Raw genomic sequence first — 17,046 nt, forward strand, 5'->3', positions numbered from 1 at the left:
CAGAATAATGTAAATGGAACATGTACAACCACCACAAAATAATTCTGAAATTATAAAGAACAAGTTTGGCTGAAAGAGAAGATAAGACATCTCCCCTGCTTCTTTGCAGAAGCTGGGACCCACGGGTGTGAAACATTACATGTAATTGACTTTCTCCATGTGTCATTCAGTTTTTTTAATGGTATTTTTTCTAATTACATGTAAAGACAAATTTTCACCTTAATTTGAAAATTTTGAATTCCAGATTTTCTCCCTCCATCCCAAGATAAGCAATTTATGAAGGTTATATATGTGTGTAATCATGTAAAACATTTCCATATTAGGAGTGTTCTGAAAGAAGAGACAGACCAGAAGGAAAAAAAAAACCATGAAAAATAAAGTGAAAATAGGTATGCTTCTGGGGCGGCTAGGTGGTGTAGTGAATGGAGTCAGGAGGATCTGAGTTTAAATCCGGCCTCAGACACTTAACATAAAAACTAGCTGTGTGACCTTCAGCAAGTCACTTAACCCCAATTACCCTCAAAAAAAGCAAAAAAAGAAAATAGTATTCTTCAATCTGCATTCAGATTCCATCAATTCTTTCTCTGGATGTAAATAGCATTTTTCCTCATGAGACCTTTGGAATTGTTTTGGATCACTGTATTGCTGGGAATAGCTAAATTATTTATAATTGATCATTACACAGTGTTACTGTTACTGTATACAATGTTCTGATTCTGCTCACTTCACTTTGTATCAGTTCATGTCTTTCCAGTTTTTTCTGAAATTGGTCTTCTCATCATTTCTTATATTCTCGTATTTCTTGTATTCCATTACAATCATATGCCACAACTTGTTCAGTCATTCCCCAATTGATAGACATTCCCTCAATTTCCAATTCTTTGCCACTACAAAGAGATCTACTATAAATCCTTTTCTCCTTTTTTGGATCTCTTTGGGATATAGACCTAGTAATGGATTACTGAATCAAAGAGTATGTCATTCAGTTTTGCTGAATTTCCTCTTCATCCTTTTTTAAAAATTTCATTATAAGGTACTGACTGCTGTCTGAGAAAGGGAAAGCTACAGGGGAAATAAGCAATATAAAAATAAAGGATAACAATAAAATGTGTTTTTGATGAAATTTTAAATGGATCATAATCTTAGAAAGGAGGCCAGTAGAAAGGTGAAGGCAAAGGCAGCCCGGCTTGATAATCTCAACACCAGAGCTGGGGTCCTAGCTGAAGTTGTGACTTGTTTCCCTCAAAGTCCTTAGGAAGGAAAAAGCCTTGGAACTAGCTTGGCCACCACTCCCAAGGAGCCAGAACCAGAATGCCTTTCCACAATGGCAGAATCTGAGCTACTGCTGTTGGACTCTTACCATTGGCCTCTGTGTAGTCCTGCCTATAGTCTTCACCATGGGCATGATCTGCCACTACATTATCTAACCATCCTGCTCCAGAGCCACAATAGATATCAGACAGTCAAGTCCCAATTCAATGAAGAGTCCTGGGACAGAGCCAAGACAGTGGTGGGCTGTCAGCAAAAGTGCAGCCAAGCTCCCCTTTGCAGAATTCCTTCAGACAGACCCAGAAAATGTACCCTATGGAATCCTGATGGGGGAAATTCAGAAGTGACACAGTGAATCATTTGTCTAGCTCAGTTCAGCAAAAAGAGGCAAAGAGGTCTGAGGACACTTGGGAGTGGGGTCAGGCCAAGCAGACACTACAGGTGGAAAGCTATGTGCCAGGGCATCATGACTGGGACAGGTCCCAACTGGAAGCTTTGCTGCCCACTACTCAGTCCCAGGTCACAGATCTAAAGCAGACCTGGGGACCTGCGTGGGGCAGGGTAGGGGCAAGGAGGGAGGACTTGGGCCAAAAGAAGTTTAGAAACTAGCAGCAGTATATGGCCTTGACCCCAGGAGCAGATCACAGTGTATTTCAGCATCTAGTCCACCCTGCAGAGGAATAAGCAGGACAGGAAGCCCCGACCAAAAGGTACCCTACAAGTCTGTCATTCTCCATGAACAGAACTTTCCATCTGGTTGATAGGGACTAAGTTCAGGAGCATTCTGATGTTGCTCAGATGAAAATCAGTGTCAGGAACTTGCAGAGCTCAGACTGGGGTGCAGCAATCAGATTCTGCTCTGGTTGAAATTACTTTGGAACCACTGAAATTTGTAGGTCTCCAGCTTTTTGCCTGAGATCCTGGGATATGAGAACACTCAATACCCCCAAGAAAGCAGCAATAGGACATGACCAGATCTTCCCCCCAAAAGTATGCTAAGGCCCAAACCTAATGTCAAGCCTGAAGTTGATAAGTATGCTGGAAGAATGAGCAAAAAAATGTGGAGCTATTGTACTGATAGGGAAACTCAAGGATGCAAATTCAGAAGAAGAGAATGTCTCCAATGCGTCTTAAAGCAAAGCCTCAGAGAAAAACACAGCTTGTTCACAAACTAAACTATAATTTCTAGAAGAGATAAAGCAAGAGTTTTTTCCAAGAAAGTTAAATGTTTTTATAAATGAAATGAGAACACTTGAAGGGAAAAAGTGGAAAAAGAAATGAGAGCTATGGCAGAAAGAATTGGAAAGGAAATTAACAGTTTGGCACAAAGAGGTAATAAAACCTTTCCAGAGCAACAAACTACTGGAAAATTAGATTGGACTCAATGGAAATCAGTAACTCCATAAAGTAACAAGAAATAATAAAATCAAAAGACTGGGGAAGATACGTATAGCTCTGTATGTATGTGTGTGTGTGTGCAGAAGGGATTACATAGAACCATAGCAAAAACTACTGACCTAAAAAACAGATTGAAGATAGAAAATTTAAGAATTATTAGACTGAATGCCATAGCCAAAAAAACTAAACCTAGACGTTCCATTTTGAGAAATCTCAAAAGAACATTACTCTTATGGCAAAGTAGAAATAGCAAGACTCTGCCAAGTCACCTCCAGAGGGAAACCCCAGAATGAAACTCTCAAGATCATGATAGCCAAAATCCAGAACTTCCAGGTCAGAGGGTCCCAAACTGCCCCCTTTAAAAAAATTTATTAAGCATCCCTCTGGAAATCTTTCTTTAATCCTTTAATGGTTTTTTTTTTTTAATTTTCATCACTTCAAAAAATACATAATTTTTTAAAAAATATGCATCTTAAATCTTTATTGTAAATTTGTGGGGCTTTTCCTACATTGAAATTTTGATGATGTAACATTGCATCATGTAACCGTATAGTATCATTTTGTACACAAGCCATTACACGCACATATTCTTGCTGTTGCAGGCTGAATTTCCCGAGGATGCTCAAAACACTCACAGGCCAACACTTAAGACTTGTCAGTGAACTTGACCACTGATGAGTCATAAACTTGCATTTGTGTGTTTATTTGGAAAATAATGTGAACACTACAGTTTTAACTCTGTTACATAACAGATGAAACATGTATGAACAGTTTTTCAGAATTTTGTTCTCTTTTTCCTCGTGCTTCTACCACCCCCTGTTTTTATTTAATGCCCCCCAGTTGCACTCCAGGCTGCCACTGCCCCTGTGGATCATTCTAGCGATCCCCAGGGGGTGATAATCATTCACTTCTGTTCCAGGTCAAATTACAAAACAAAACTTCACGGAGCCAGAAAGGAAGATTTCAGATATGGGGGAGCCACAATTTGGATCATGATTCAGCAGCCACCACTATAGGATGTGGATTTAACAGTTTGGAAAAACTTATCCACAAAACTGAGTATAATGCTACGGGAGGAAAAAAAGACCTTTAATGAAATAGAGGACTGCCAAGCATTTCCGATGAAAAACCAGCACTTTGTAGAAACTTTGAAGTTCAAAACATAGGAGTAAAGAGAAACAAGGAAGTAAACATGAATGTAAAGAAAGAAGTAAACCAAGATAATTAAAGAAGGATAAATTGCTCGTATTCAAAAATAGGGAGATTATATATGTGTCTCTATGAACTCTATCATCAGCAGGGGTCATAGAGGGAGTTTTAATTAGAAAAGGCCTGGAAGTGGTTCTGTTATGTCTTGATATTAAGAAAAGATTGGAAAGAGAGGTAAGGAGGAATGCAATAATGAGGGTAAAGAGAAGAAAGTTAGGTTAAAAATTATCTCACATAATTAAGGTATACAAGTAGAAGTATATACAAAGAGGGAGGGGATGAAGAGAGCCGCTGACACTTGAATCTTTCAACTTTTCATCAATGAAAAAAAAGAAATAGTATTAATCCATTTAAGGCACACAAAAAAAAACCAGTTCTCCCATGCCTACAGAGTCAAACACATCCATCCATCCATTGACCTACAGGGGATTTTGTTGACTTTCAGGAGGACTCTTCAGTTGCCCTGGTTAGATAAACTCTGGATTTAAACCAAATGTTCTTACAAAACTCAAGCAAACTTAGTTCTTAGTTCTTAACAAATTGGACTTAATTTTAATGAAGAGTTACGCAAACTTGTTTTAAAAGTCCACTTTTTTCAGTATTAAAAACAAAAACTACTAGTCATTTGAAACCTACTTGGAAATTGAATTTGTAACATTCTCAAGACCTTTAGGTCTTCTCTCTTCAAGAGAAAAATATTTTATTTTATCTTATGTTTGGATGTTTACAAATAAATCCTGTTAGAGAAGATTGCATTGCTAGAAATGCTTTGGACGGCAGAGCTATCTATACCAAATGTTTGAAGGGAATGAGAATTGTTTTGACTTTGTGATTGTATTTGTAGTTTTCTTGACCCAGTGGGATGTCGTCCACCATGACCTATAAGTAACCCACTTCTCTTTACATTTGGGGAGAACTCTTTGAGTGAATGTGTTTTTTGTTTTGTTTTGCCTACCAAAGGTAATCTGAGGGGATTTTTTGGGGGGGTTGTTTGTTTTAAATTAAATAATAAAAATTGAGAAGCATATTACCAGAAAGTAGGGTTGATCTCCCATCCCCCCACTTCCTTTTTTCCTAGGTAGTGTCTCTAGAACCCCCTCGGAGTTCCAGTGCATTGAGTTGGTGTCATGGTGAGAAGACATGCCTCTATTTAAAAGAAAGAAATAAATAAAATGATCTTATGGGTTAACATTAAGCCAGAGAGGCGGGAAGTGTCCTGCCATTGTTTAACCAATGTTGGTTCTAAAAGCTTTGTGAGTACCTGCATGGTCTTAGACCCTCCTAATGATTGTATAAACGTTACAAACTCAGGTAGAATTGGCTGTGAAAGGCTCTTCTTTCACAGAGCATCCAGACTGAATGTTACCTGTCTATTGAGTGAACCGAGTCACTGCCTGCCAGGCCTTTGCCCTCTTTTTGTGTGCAGTTCGCTTCTTAGTCTGCTTAGCTTGTCCCCCAAAGGATATATGGGTCCTGGGCCTGGGGTTCTGTGTGTGATCTTCTGGTGGAGGGTGGGTTTTTTGTTCCTTTTTTTCCCCCCTTAAATCAGTACAGGTTAAGTGGTGGGGTGGGGTGGGTGGGGATCATTAAAAACTAGTTTGTAACGTTTAGTAGGGTGGGTGGGAGGGGCCTGTTAGCATGGTTTATGAGAACCTGGCTTTCTCTGTCTGTTGGCTGTTGTGTCCTGCCTTGGCAGAGACTACTCCAAGTGTATGACATAGGACTGATAGACTTGGGTCTTTGGGGGGTGGGGGGGAAGGAGGGGAGGGTGTGTTCAATGATGAATCAAAAGGTGGGATGGAAGAGGAATCCTGGTGTCCCTCTGAAAGACCTAAGCCTTGCCTTTTGACTTCCTGAGGTCAGACATGATCTGGAAAGACCACCACCCTCAGAGTAGAAGAATTTCTTTATTCCTCAAAAGCTGGGCAACTTTCTCTTTGGCTATTCCCCTGTTGCAGGGCTGGAATGTTGCTGTTTTCCCTAGGGAAACTTTGACTTCCCTGTTATAATACTTCGTGGGCATTAATTCATCTTCATTTAGCAGGCTCAGTCCACCTCCCCTAAAGGGGAGAAGAGGAAGGCATACCCTTTTGCTTCCCAAAACAGTTTTGACCATCGAATCCCAGGTCCTGTAGGTAGCCAGGCATGACAGGCAATGGACAGAGGTGTTCAACAACTCCTGTGTAGACAGAGGCTTCTGAATGTGTCATTGTGGTCCACGGAGAAGGCTGGAGAAGGTAGCAAGGAGATGCTGTGTTAGCCACCAGCAGCCTTAAAACAAAGTTGGTGTCTCTTTGGACCTTAAAATTGTTCCCATGCAGTTTATTTTTATTTTTGTTTAATCAAATAAATGTGAGGGATTTTTTTTTCAAAAAAAAAATCGTATTTTTTTTGGTTGAAAGATGAAAAAATACAACTTTTTTTTTCAAAGGAAGGAATATATAGACATTTCATTCAACAGGAAAATGGGAAGGGAAGAGGGAGGGAGGGATTAGAAGAAGGGGATGTTAAAGGAAGGATTAGTTCTCAACAAAACAAACTCTTAAGGATGTACAAAAATATTTCATCTCTTTGTGAGGTAGCAAAGAAAAGGTCCCATTCCCAGTTGAGGAATAGAACAAGTGTGATGGAATAGATGTACCTCAATGGTTCTGATATAAGGCATTCTGTTCATTATGCTCCTGGTCCAAGCTCCAGACACTGTTGAGGCCAGTCGATGGTCATAGCAGCTTAGCTCCATGATTCAGGTGTCTTAACTAGACTGTTACAAGTCTGGGGTTCCTACTCTAGCACACAGCTTCAGGTTCTAGGCTTTCTTCACTAGCCCCTGGTAGCTGCTGGAATGTTTCGCGATACTGTGCTCCCACATTGGACTTTTCTGTCTAGACCGTTCCCGTAGGGCCCACAGACTTCTAACTATGTTGATGTGGTCTGGCAAGATGAACCTGCTATAGTTTCCCCCTGAAATTCTTGATTATTTTGGTCCGTTGTTCTTTTTCAGCCATTGTTGGAGTAAATGGTAGAGACAGGCTGTTCTGCTCTTAATCATGTTAACATCCTGAAGAGCCTCGGTCCCTGTGATCAACATTGGCCAATTATGGTGTAGAGTATCCTTGTTTGAGTACAAGCTGGACTAGATGACCTCTGAGACCCCTCACAAGTTCGATATTCTGTGTATTGAGTCAGTACTATTTTCTTCACTTCTTGAACAACTTTTCTGGACACTCAATAATCAGCTCTGGCTTCAAAAAGTATTTCCTCTGTATCTTAGTCACTTTAGAAGTCATTGAATCTTTGAGATTTTCTCCCCAGCTTCATCTAGGTTTTTTTCTTTGCATTTTACTGCAAACGCTGTAGAGATTTCCTTCTGATGACATTTTTTTTTCCATTTTTAGGAAGAAATTTCAAAAATCTTTTCTTAACCCAGTCTCCTTGGATTTTCAAAATTTTAGTATGTCTTTGCAGGACAGAAATTTGGTTCTTCTGTTTAGAGAGGTAATAGAATACAAAGCTTAAAGTGAAAGTAAGAGAGAACAGAATAGGAATGGAATGTTTATGTCTAGGAAGGAGTGGAAATAGAACCTGTTGATACATGTGGTGGGACCACAGAAAAGAGGAAGGAAGGAACTGGACTTGCTTCCATATAGCTTGAAGTGAGTTAGCACTATTTGGGATTCATTCTGTCCAGTTTCATTTGTGAGGCCACTGAAAACTAAAAAGTTACTATTTCCGATTCTTCCCACAGAGCACATTTCACAAATAAGTACAAAAGACATAGTATATAAACTCCCAGTGGTTAGAGATGTAGGTTAGAGATGGAGGGGAACTGAAAACTGGGAGAGACCTGGAAAAGAGGAGAGAACCCTTGAGCCTTGGAGGGACTTCAGGAAGGGGAGAAGGAAAGTATTGCAGGCACACCTCCCTTTGTCACCCAGGCCCTTCTCCCACATCACCTGGACTAGTCACAGTCCACAGTGGTTTCCCTGTTTTAAGTCTCCCTCCACTCATCCTTTAAAGTGGCTCCCTCTTCTACTCAGTAAACCCCACTGGCTCCCTGTTAGCACTGGGATCATGTAAACTCAACATTTGCCCCCCCGCCCCTTCCAAGTCTTCATATTACCCCGTTCTTTACATACTCTACACCCACTCATACTGGTCTGCCTGCCTGCTCTTCTCCATGATTTTGCCCTGGTGTCTTCCACACCAGGAGTGCCAACCTTCATCTCCTCTGTCTCATGGAACCCAAGGTTTCCTTCAAGACTTAATCGGCTTAAACATCCCTTTCTAGTCTTTCCTGGGCTATATCCTGTGACTGTTAGTATTTTCCCCTTTATGTCAGCTAGATGTGCCTAGTAGTCAGGAAGCCCTGTATTTTAATGCAACCTCAGACACTCAGTAGCTTTGTGACCCTGGGAAAGTCACTTAACCTCTGTCTGCCTCAATTTCCTTAGCTATAAAATGGGGTTAATAATACTACCCACTTCCCAGAGTTGTTCTGAGGATCAAAAGTGGCTACTGGCATTTGGTAGGTGTTGTATAAATGTAACTTACCGTTACTCTTGCACTGCTTTGTGTCGTCCCCACCCCTAAGTTCAGATTACTCCCCATCTCCGTGGCTTCCTGGTCATCTTGGGAGTGCTATGGGCCGTCAGCACTTTTCCCCAGACTCCCATTTGAGTTGTCACAAGCCACAGACTAAGAATGAATGGTTTTGGGGGCAGCCAGGTAGCACAGCGAGTAAGAGTACCAGCCCCAGTGTCGGGGATGACCTGGGATCGAATCCAGCCTCAGATACTTAGCACCCACCCAGAAACACCTGGCCATGCAACCTTGAGCAACTTACTTAACCCCAATTGCTTAAAAAAAAAAAATGGTTTTAAATTATAAAGATAGTAAAAAGCTATCAGCCTTCATGATTGTTTTAAGCTCATTGTTATGCCCCATATTTATTTAACAGCAGCATAACATTGCTCGATATTAAAGCAGTTTACACATGGCTCATTACAGTCACCTTGGTGCTTTTGTGTTTTTTCTCCCCAAAGCCATCATAGAGGAGGATTTTCTTAAGCATAAAGTTCAACCCTTGTCCCTTCAGGCTCCATTTTTTCCTGATAACTTCTTCAGTGGCTTTAGATTCTAATCTTGGAGTCAGAAAATTTTACCTTTGAAGGGACCATAGAGAGAATCTCACCTGCTTTCCCCATTTAAGACAGGAGCACGCTGAGGTCCCCAGTAGTTCAGCACCTTGGCCAAGATTCCAGACTATAAATCCAGCATTCCTGATGCTAACCTCTCATATCTGTCACATTGTGCCTACCTCCTACAACGTTGTTTTCTAGCCTGGACCTCTTTCCTTGCCTCTCCCTCCTATCCTGCTACCCTTTTTCCAGGTTTGTGATGAGCTCCTGTTGCTTCCGTGCTAGGGGTTTACTGCTGGGTTACTCATCTAGCTAGACCTGCATTTCTGTGGGTCTCTGTCAACAAGAGTAACTCATTGAAAATGAGGAGCGCTTGGCCTCTCACACATAAGGGATTTGGGGCTGAAGACTGATTGTGTGTCTATACTTTGTTTAGTTCTAGAAGCTGTAAAGGCCACTGCTGGCACAACGCCAACTCCTCCTCCTCCGCCTGCTGCTGCTGCCACCACCACTCCCAATGCTACTGTGAAGCAAGAGTCTGTACACAAAGCTATGTCCCCCGCAGTAAATGCTTCAGAAAACACAAGTTCTGCAGACCCCCCAAAACTCTCAGGCTTTGACCTCGATGGCGTTTCTTCAAACCAGTTAGCAAAGGCCCAGGAAACGGCTGCATTAGAAGGATGTGCAGAAGAGAACAGCGACAGTGGAGGAGAAGGCCAGTACAGAGAACGGGATGAATTTGTTGTGAAGGTGGAAGACATTGATAACCTGAAGGTAATCACAGGCTCCTAGGAGAACCCAGACATGTTCCCTTTTAATATCATTGTGATAACTTTAAACAAGATATAATAAACCCTCCAATTGGGCTCCCCTACCTCCAGTCTCACTTCTCTTCAGCTCATCTCTCTACAAATATAACTTTCCTCCTATGTAGGTAAGACTTTGCTACTCCTTTGCCTACAGGCCTTTATGACTACCTGCTATTTTGTTTTTATCATTTTTATTTTTAATTTATTAATTTTTAGTTTTAACATTCACTTCCATAAGATTTTGAGTTCTAAATTTTATCCCCCTTCCTTCTCCCCAAGATAGCATGCAATCTGATATAAGCTCTACATATATATTCATATTAAACATTTTCACATTAGTCATGTTATAAAGAAGAATTAGCACTAATGGGAGGAACCACAAGAAAGAAGAAACAAAACAAACTAAAAAAAGAGAGCATAAATTAGTATTCTGTGGTCTGCTTTCAGACTCCACAGTTCTTTCTCTGGGTGTGGATAGCATTTTCCATCATGAGTCTTTCAGACTAGTCTTAGCTCCTTGCGTTGATGAGAAGAGTTAAGTCTCTCAAAATTGATGATTAAACAATGTTGCCGCTACTGTGTACAATGTTCTCCTGGTTCTGCACTCCCTATTATTTAGAATAAATTCAGACTTCTTAGACTGGCATTTAAGCCTTTCCAGTCTGACTTCAGGCTACTTTTCTGGCCTTATTTCACATTGCTGACCATCACACATTCTATGTCACATTGCTGACCATCCAACATTCTGTTCCAGCCAATTGTAGTGCCAATGCAATACTTAGTAGTTCTGTCCCCCAGTCTCTTCTTTTTTTTTTCTCCCCTTATCTCCATTAAAAATTTTTTTTTACTTTAGTTTCCTTTCACCTTCCCCATGAAGTTTTCCCTGATTTCCTTCCTCATCAGGTTTTCCTTAAGCACTTAGTATCTTTCTTTTGCCCCTAACACAGAACACCTTGAATTATACTTATTTGTGGTCTTTGTCCCACCCTCCCCTCCACATACACATTATATCATAAGATTCTTGAAAGAAACTCCATAGTTTTTCCTTTTTTTATCCCCAGCACCCAGCAGTCTCTAACATAAGGAGTCACTTAGTAAATATTCATTGAATTTAGTTGCTCTTCTTCTGTATTTCCAGATATTCTAAATAATACAAAGGCTCATTTTTATCCCTTCAGTTTTAAGTAGCTAAATGTGTCATTTTATTCTTTGCAGTGCTTTCCATTCTGTCAAAAATATCAAAATAATGAAGTAAATGTCATTTAAAAATAAAAGCCCTTAATAAATCTGAATTTTAACTTAGTTCCTTGCTTAATTGTAGCTTGACATAGTTTGGATTACACAGTTATATTGTTGGATAAATTCCATTCTCAAGGTGATATGCATTATGTGATGACATCATTAATATGATGGCGTGTTTTGTTTAATTGTGCTTTGTTATATGGGAGAGTTTGGGGGAAGGGAGTGGGAAGGATTGGGAAATGATCACAGTGGCTTTTTTTTAAGCATTAATAAAGTACTGTTGGGAATATATAAGACAATATAGTGTAGTAGATAGAAGGCAGCATGATCTAGTGGATGGAGGTCAGCCTGAAGAGTCAGGAAGACCTGTATGTGTACTAGTGAGAAAAACTTAGTCATGTCACTTAGCCTCAATGTTCCAGAGAGAGCTCCTTTAGCATGACTTCCCTAAACTACTGAAATCATAGGTTCCTGCTAGGGGGGAAATACATATGTGTAAATGACCAGAATTTGTATAAAGTATTTATAAACTATAAAATACAAATAGAAATAACTATTACATGGAAGAGGTGAGGGCTGTTAGCATCTAATGATAATTTCCTGTCTCTAAATGTACATTATTATATACCGTAAAGTACCACACCGTGGCTCCTTAAAAACCAGGGTGATGGAAGCTACAAGGCAAATTTCCACTAAGTACAAAGAACTTTGACAATTAGCTAAAAATTCAGTAAGACTCCCTTTTGAGGCATTAAACTCCCAAGCAGAAGCCGGATGACCCATCTATAAAGAAAATGGTGGAGGTGTTTTCTGTATTGGGTGGGGGACTAGATGACTTAATTCTTGAAGTTATTTCTCCAATTCTTTGACTTTGAAAATCAAATCATCCATTTTGATTTAATTCTGCGTTTTACAGGTGGCTTTAAAAACAGGTAAAGAACCACCAGCCATCTGGAAAGTACAGAAAGCTTTATTGCAAAAGTTTGTTCCTGAAATTCGAGATGGGCACAGAGAGTTTGCTGCTACTAATAGTGTAAGTAGAATCAACATCTACCAATTTTGGATGGTCATCACTCAAGAAAAATTATGGATGAAACTCAAGAATATTTTCTACAGTTTGCATTTCTGAAGGAATTGTTTTAGGATATCCTGAGTTAAGATGAAGTGAAAGCACCTTATACTTTTTTCCACTGAATGCATGAAGACTAGACAAATAAACTTTTTTATTTGAAAGTTTATGTTTTCTTAAATATCTGAACAAGCAAGTGATAACAACTCTCTGGGTGTTGTGTTGTACAGGAGAACTCTGGCGTTCTCTCTGTTGACTTATAGAATATTGAGTGTGTTCCTAATAGCACCTTCCTTCCCTGCCTGAAACAAGCCCAACCAACTTTAATGACCCCCCCCCTTGGTAAGTTGCATATGAGCTTTTAACTACTGAATGGAAAAGATGCAGTTTTTAACATCTGATTAATGTTCATTGAAGTAATTTAACATTTTGTCATGAGTTTTAGTGTGTTTTTTACAAAGCAATGAGTACAGTCATGTAATTTGGAGTCTGTGTTTTTCCTCAGTATCTTGGATATTTTGGGGATGCAAAGAGTAAATACAGACGGGTATATGTAAAGTTCATCGATAACATCAACAAGAAGGAGTATGTCAGAGTATGCTCAAGAAAGCCCAGAAGTCACCCTGTACCGACATCCAGGTACTTCTCTTCTTGCTTTAGTATTGGGCAGGGCCTGTCATTCGTGACTAGTGCAGAAAATGAAATCAGTAGAATATTGGACTTTTAAATTTTAATTATCGAAGACTAAAAATTCAGTACCTAATGCATATTGAAGAAATTGATGCTGAGGGTACTGTAACAGACAACAGCTTTCTGTGGTGCCATGGGCCCTACTGGGATCTTATGCGCCTTTTATTGGTGCCACCAGGTGGGGAGTCTGAATCCCAGGACACTAGTATAATTCTAGGTTTCTGGAACTGTTGTACGTATTAGGATTTGAAAGAGGACAAAACGAGATAAACCTCACCTTGTCATCTAGAGAATTCCCCAGAACCAATCCAGAGCAGAACCGTTAAGTAGCAGCAGATTCCATGACTTTCTTCCCTACCTGTGGCCATCCAGGTCCTTATCCTCAAGCTCTCAGCCCGTGAGGCTCCCTAAGCAGGTATGACATGGCCTGTTCTTGTGCAAGCTTCTAGCAGTTAGGTATGCCCCAAAAGGAGCTGAAGGATGAAAGAACTGGAATAATTAGTCCCTTAACTGAATGCTGAATAGAAATGGTGAAAAGATAACTATAATGAAGATCATTGTTAGAGATATTTAGGTCTAGTTCAGATTCCTAAAGGTGCTGACAAGGTGATGAAATCTGTCATGTTAAGATCACCTACAGGGGTGTCTGAGTTTTCTTCCTAAGTCATTTGACAGAACTTTTGTTAACCAAGGTAAATGCTTCTAACATTGCAGAGCTGTCCATTCTAAACCAAGCAGCAGCAGTAAAGCTCCCGACCCTCCGGCACCAAAAACAACAAAAGTCTCTTCTGTGAAATCCAAAGCTAAGCAGCCAAAGACGAAGGCCGAGCCACCACCAAAGAAACGGAAGAAATGGAAGCCAGAACTGGAGTCTTCTCAGTCTGATTCCTCACCTGAAATCCACACCAGTGGTAGTGAGGAGGAGGGTGAGTGGGCAGGGGGTGTCCAGAGGCCCTTCTCCATCCACTGATGCTGCAGCTCCTCCAAGGGCATTTAAAAGGGTCTATTCTAAGAGATTCTGCACCAAAATTAGATTTGTTATAGATGTTAATGTATTTTCCTCCCATTGCTTCTTAATATAACAATTCAATTTATTATTAAATAGTGAAATATTTGTCATACTTGGCCCTAGGAAAGCTAGTTATGTATTTGTACTGCTGATGACTAGAGAGTCAGTCCTACTATAGAGAAGGAGAATAAGCATTTGTATAATAATAGTAGTTCTGCTGTATGCCAGCCACTGTGCTAAGCGCTTCACACATATCTCCTTTGACTCTCTTCAAAACCAGCCTGGGAGGAAGGTGCATTATTATCTCCATTTGACAGATGAAGAAATGGAGGCAGAGAGATGTTGTGACTTGCTGGGGGCCTTTGTGTCCAAGGTCAGATGTGAACTTGGGTCTTTCTGACTCTAGGCTCTATTTACTGAGCCACCAGGCTGCCTCGTAGAGACTTTAAAAATCCTAAATGCATTAAACGCTTACTTTCAGCCCAAGTCTTGATGACAAAGTCCTCTCACCCTTTCACCTCCCTTGGCTTCTCAGATAGACACTGGCTGGAGTCTGTTCCCTGCCCTTGTCTGCTCACCCTGACAGGCTATTTCTCCTTCCTTTGCAATCTTTTACTCCCAGATTTATATCTTGTGCCCTTTCTTTTCTCCTTAGTCTAAACAAGCATGTACTTAAATATCCTACAGGGACCTCAAACTCAATGTGTCAAAATCCAGAAATCTCTTCTTTTTCTCTTTATTCTTTCATTCATGTTCCAAACATGAGCTTTATTTTTGATTCTTCATTTTTCATCTCATGTTCACTTAGACCTGGGTTCAAATCCCCTGCCTGACACAACCCTGGACAAAGTACTTAATAATTAGAGTCACCAGTGTTGTATATGGCAGTTTATGGTTTGTAAGGTGCTTTACAAATACCTCATTTGATCCTCAGCTGCTCTGAAAGGTAGGCGATATTATTGTCCCTATTTTACACTTAAGGAAACTAAGACAGACAGAGGTGTTGAGTGACTCATGAGGTGTCTGAGGCTACTTCCTGACTCCAGACACTCCTATTTCTCCCATCCCATGAAGAGTTAGTTCACCTGGATGGCCTCTGGATAGTCTCCGGCTTTAGAGCTTGTGCCTTTCTAAGAGCCAGTGTGCATCCCCTCCTCTCTAGTCCCCAGGTCCCTGTAGTGCAGGTTCTCATTCCCACCATCCTTCCCTAACTGCCCACAGAGCAGCCAGTTCCCCTCTGCCTCCCTGGGGCCCACTGAGTAAGCTAAAGACCCTCCCCAGGATGATGCCCCCCTGCTTTTCTTAGTGTAGCTTTTCCTTCTCTTCTCACTGACCTTTTACATACTGTTTCTGCTGCAGTGAGAGGTTCTCATATGTGCTCCTGCTTTCCTGCCTTTATACTTTTGCTTATCTTCTTCCCTGTACCCAGAAAGCCCTCTCATCTCTTCGACTCTTGGGCCTCTTTGAGCCCACCTGAAATGCCTCCTCTTCTTTTCTATGGAGTCTTTTCTGCATCAGCCTCCCATAAAGTTTAAAATGAACTCATTTCTCTTGAGGAAAAGCACCTTTTAAAAAAAATCTTTTCCCAGTTACATGTAAAAACAATTTATCTCCCAGTAGCACCTAGGACAATGTTCTATACATAGTAGGGACTTAATAAATATTTACTGATTTGCATTCATGAGTTTCTTGTAGCAGAGCCTATGAATGAAATGAGTACTAAGAACAGGCACTGAAGATAGAATTGTTTTTTACATCTTGGCAGCTATTGTTTATAATAGGAAGATTTGGCTTTTGCATTTGTTATTCAAGGAAGGTAGATAAGTTAGGAACAATTTTTTTAAACAATATGTTGTGGTGCAGTGCATAGGGTGCTGGGCCTGGAGTCAGGAAGACTCATCTCCCTGAGTTCAAATCTGGCCTCAGACACTTCCTAGCTATGTGACCCCAGGCAAGTTACTTGACCTTGTTTGCCTCAGTTTCCTCATCTGTAAATTGAGCCGGAGAAGAAAATGGCAAACCGCCAGCAGCTTTGCCAAGAAAACCCCAAATGACACAGCTGAAATGACTCGACAGCAAGCTTGATTGACCACTAGGTGTCAGCATTGGATAACACTAAACACCTTCCCTTTTTTTTTCTTTTTAGGAAGATGTTCTTACCCCTAAATTCCTAAGAAGTGATAGTAAAGTCTAAAATTACTTTACATTCAAAATTACTACCAAAAACTTGTATTTTGCCTCTCCAATTAAAGCACACTTTTCTAGGAAATATCACTTTACATTTTCTTGTTTTTGTGCACTATGTGCCTATGCCAGAGTTCTGTGCAAAGGAATGGGGAAGGGACGGAGCCACAGGTCAGTGTGGCCATGTGTGTGTCTCTGCCATTGGAGTTAAAGTACTGGGTCATCTGGTCCCCCAGGGTCACCCTGGCGGCCAGGGAAGCTTGGAGGAGCCAGCCAAAGTTGTGAGAAGTCTCCTGCAAACTTTGTTCCACTTTTGGTATTGGTGTTGGTTACTCTGAACAGTAATTGTAGGATATTTGAGATGAATAATAGTGTACTTCCAATTTTAAAATAATGTATCTACTTTCTAGAATTTGACCCTCCTGCTCCTTCCGTCCCACGTTTTCTGAACACCAGGGCTATGAAGGAAACCTTTAGGAGCTATGTAGAGCTGCTTGTAAGCATCGCCTTAGACGCAGACACGATGCAGGCCTTGGAGAAGAGCAATGGTATGTGCTGATCACGCAGACTTGAGGCATGTGGGTGCTCTTCTTACTGAGGGCAGAATCTGCCTTCGCAGCCATCTGCCTGCATGCTATTCTATTGAACAAATCTGGCCTTTGGATGGGCTGAGCATTGCCATCACGGTGGAAAGATGCAATCGGTGCATTTTGACTACTTTGTACTATAGGTGATAATATTACTGCAAACATTGAATAGCTCCATCGTAAATCAATCCTTCAGTCTGAAGTTCTCCAAATATTCTTAGACTGGGAGGTATCATATACAAAGAAAGATGCAGCCTAGTATACATTAAATGTGAAGAACAAATCATTTTAGAATTTTCAACTAGAATTTTTTTTCATACACTTGTGTTGTTAAATATGCCATAGGTGACAGAAAAGTATTTCAAATAGCTGAGCATAACCTGATACTGTCCACATAGGTGTAATCATTAAAAATAGAAAGAATTCCAGGTTAATTGTAATG

General features: G+C 40.5%; 1 protein-coding gene across 2 annotated transcripts in view; it reads left to right on the plus strand.

Annotated features, from left to right (window-relative positions):
• The window catches only part of QSER1 (glutamine and serine rich 1), a 92,294-nt gene that overhangs the window by 60,100 nt on the left and 15,148 nt on the right, over nucleotides 1-17,046 (plus strand). For both annotated transcript variants that reach the window (XM_069091370.1, XM_069091369.1), the window contains 5 exons: nucleotides 9,451-9,788; nucleotides 11,982-12,098; nucleotides 12,640-12,773; nucleotides 13,539-13,750; nucleotides 16,428-16,565. In XM_069091370.1, coding sequence (XP_068947471.1) covers nucleotides 9,451-9,788; nucleotides 11,982-12,098; nucleotides 12,640-12,773; nucleotides 13,539-13,750; nucleotides 16,428-16,565 — 939 coding nt within the window. The remainder of the gene's footprint in view (nucleotides 1-9,450; nucleotides 9,789-11,981; nucleotides 12,099-12,639; nucleotides 12,774-13,538; nucleotides 13,751-16,427; nucleotides 16,566-17,046) is intronic.

Source organism: Petaurus breviceps, unplaced genomic scaffold (assembly GCF_028583685.1).
Source record: "Petaurus breviceps papuanus isolate PSGF00001 unplaced genomic scaffold, PetGlider_PUasm1.0 188, whole genome shotgun sequence".
Taxonomy (NCBI): Eukaryota; Metazoa; Chordata; class Mammalia; order Diprotodontia; family Petauridae; genus Petaurus; species Petaurus breviceps.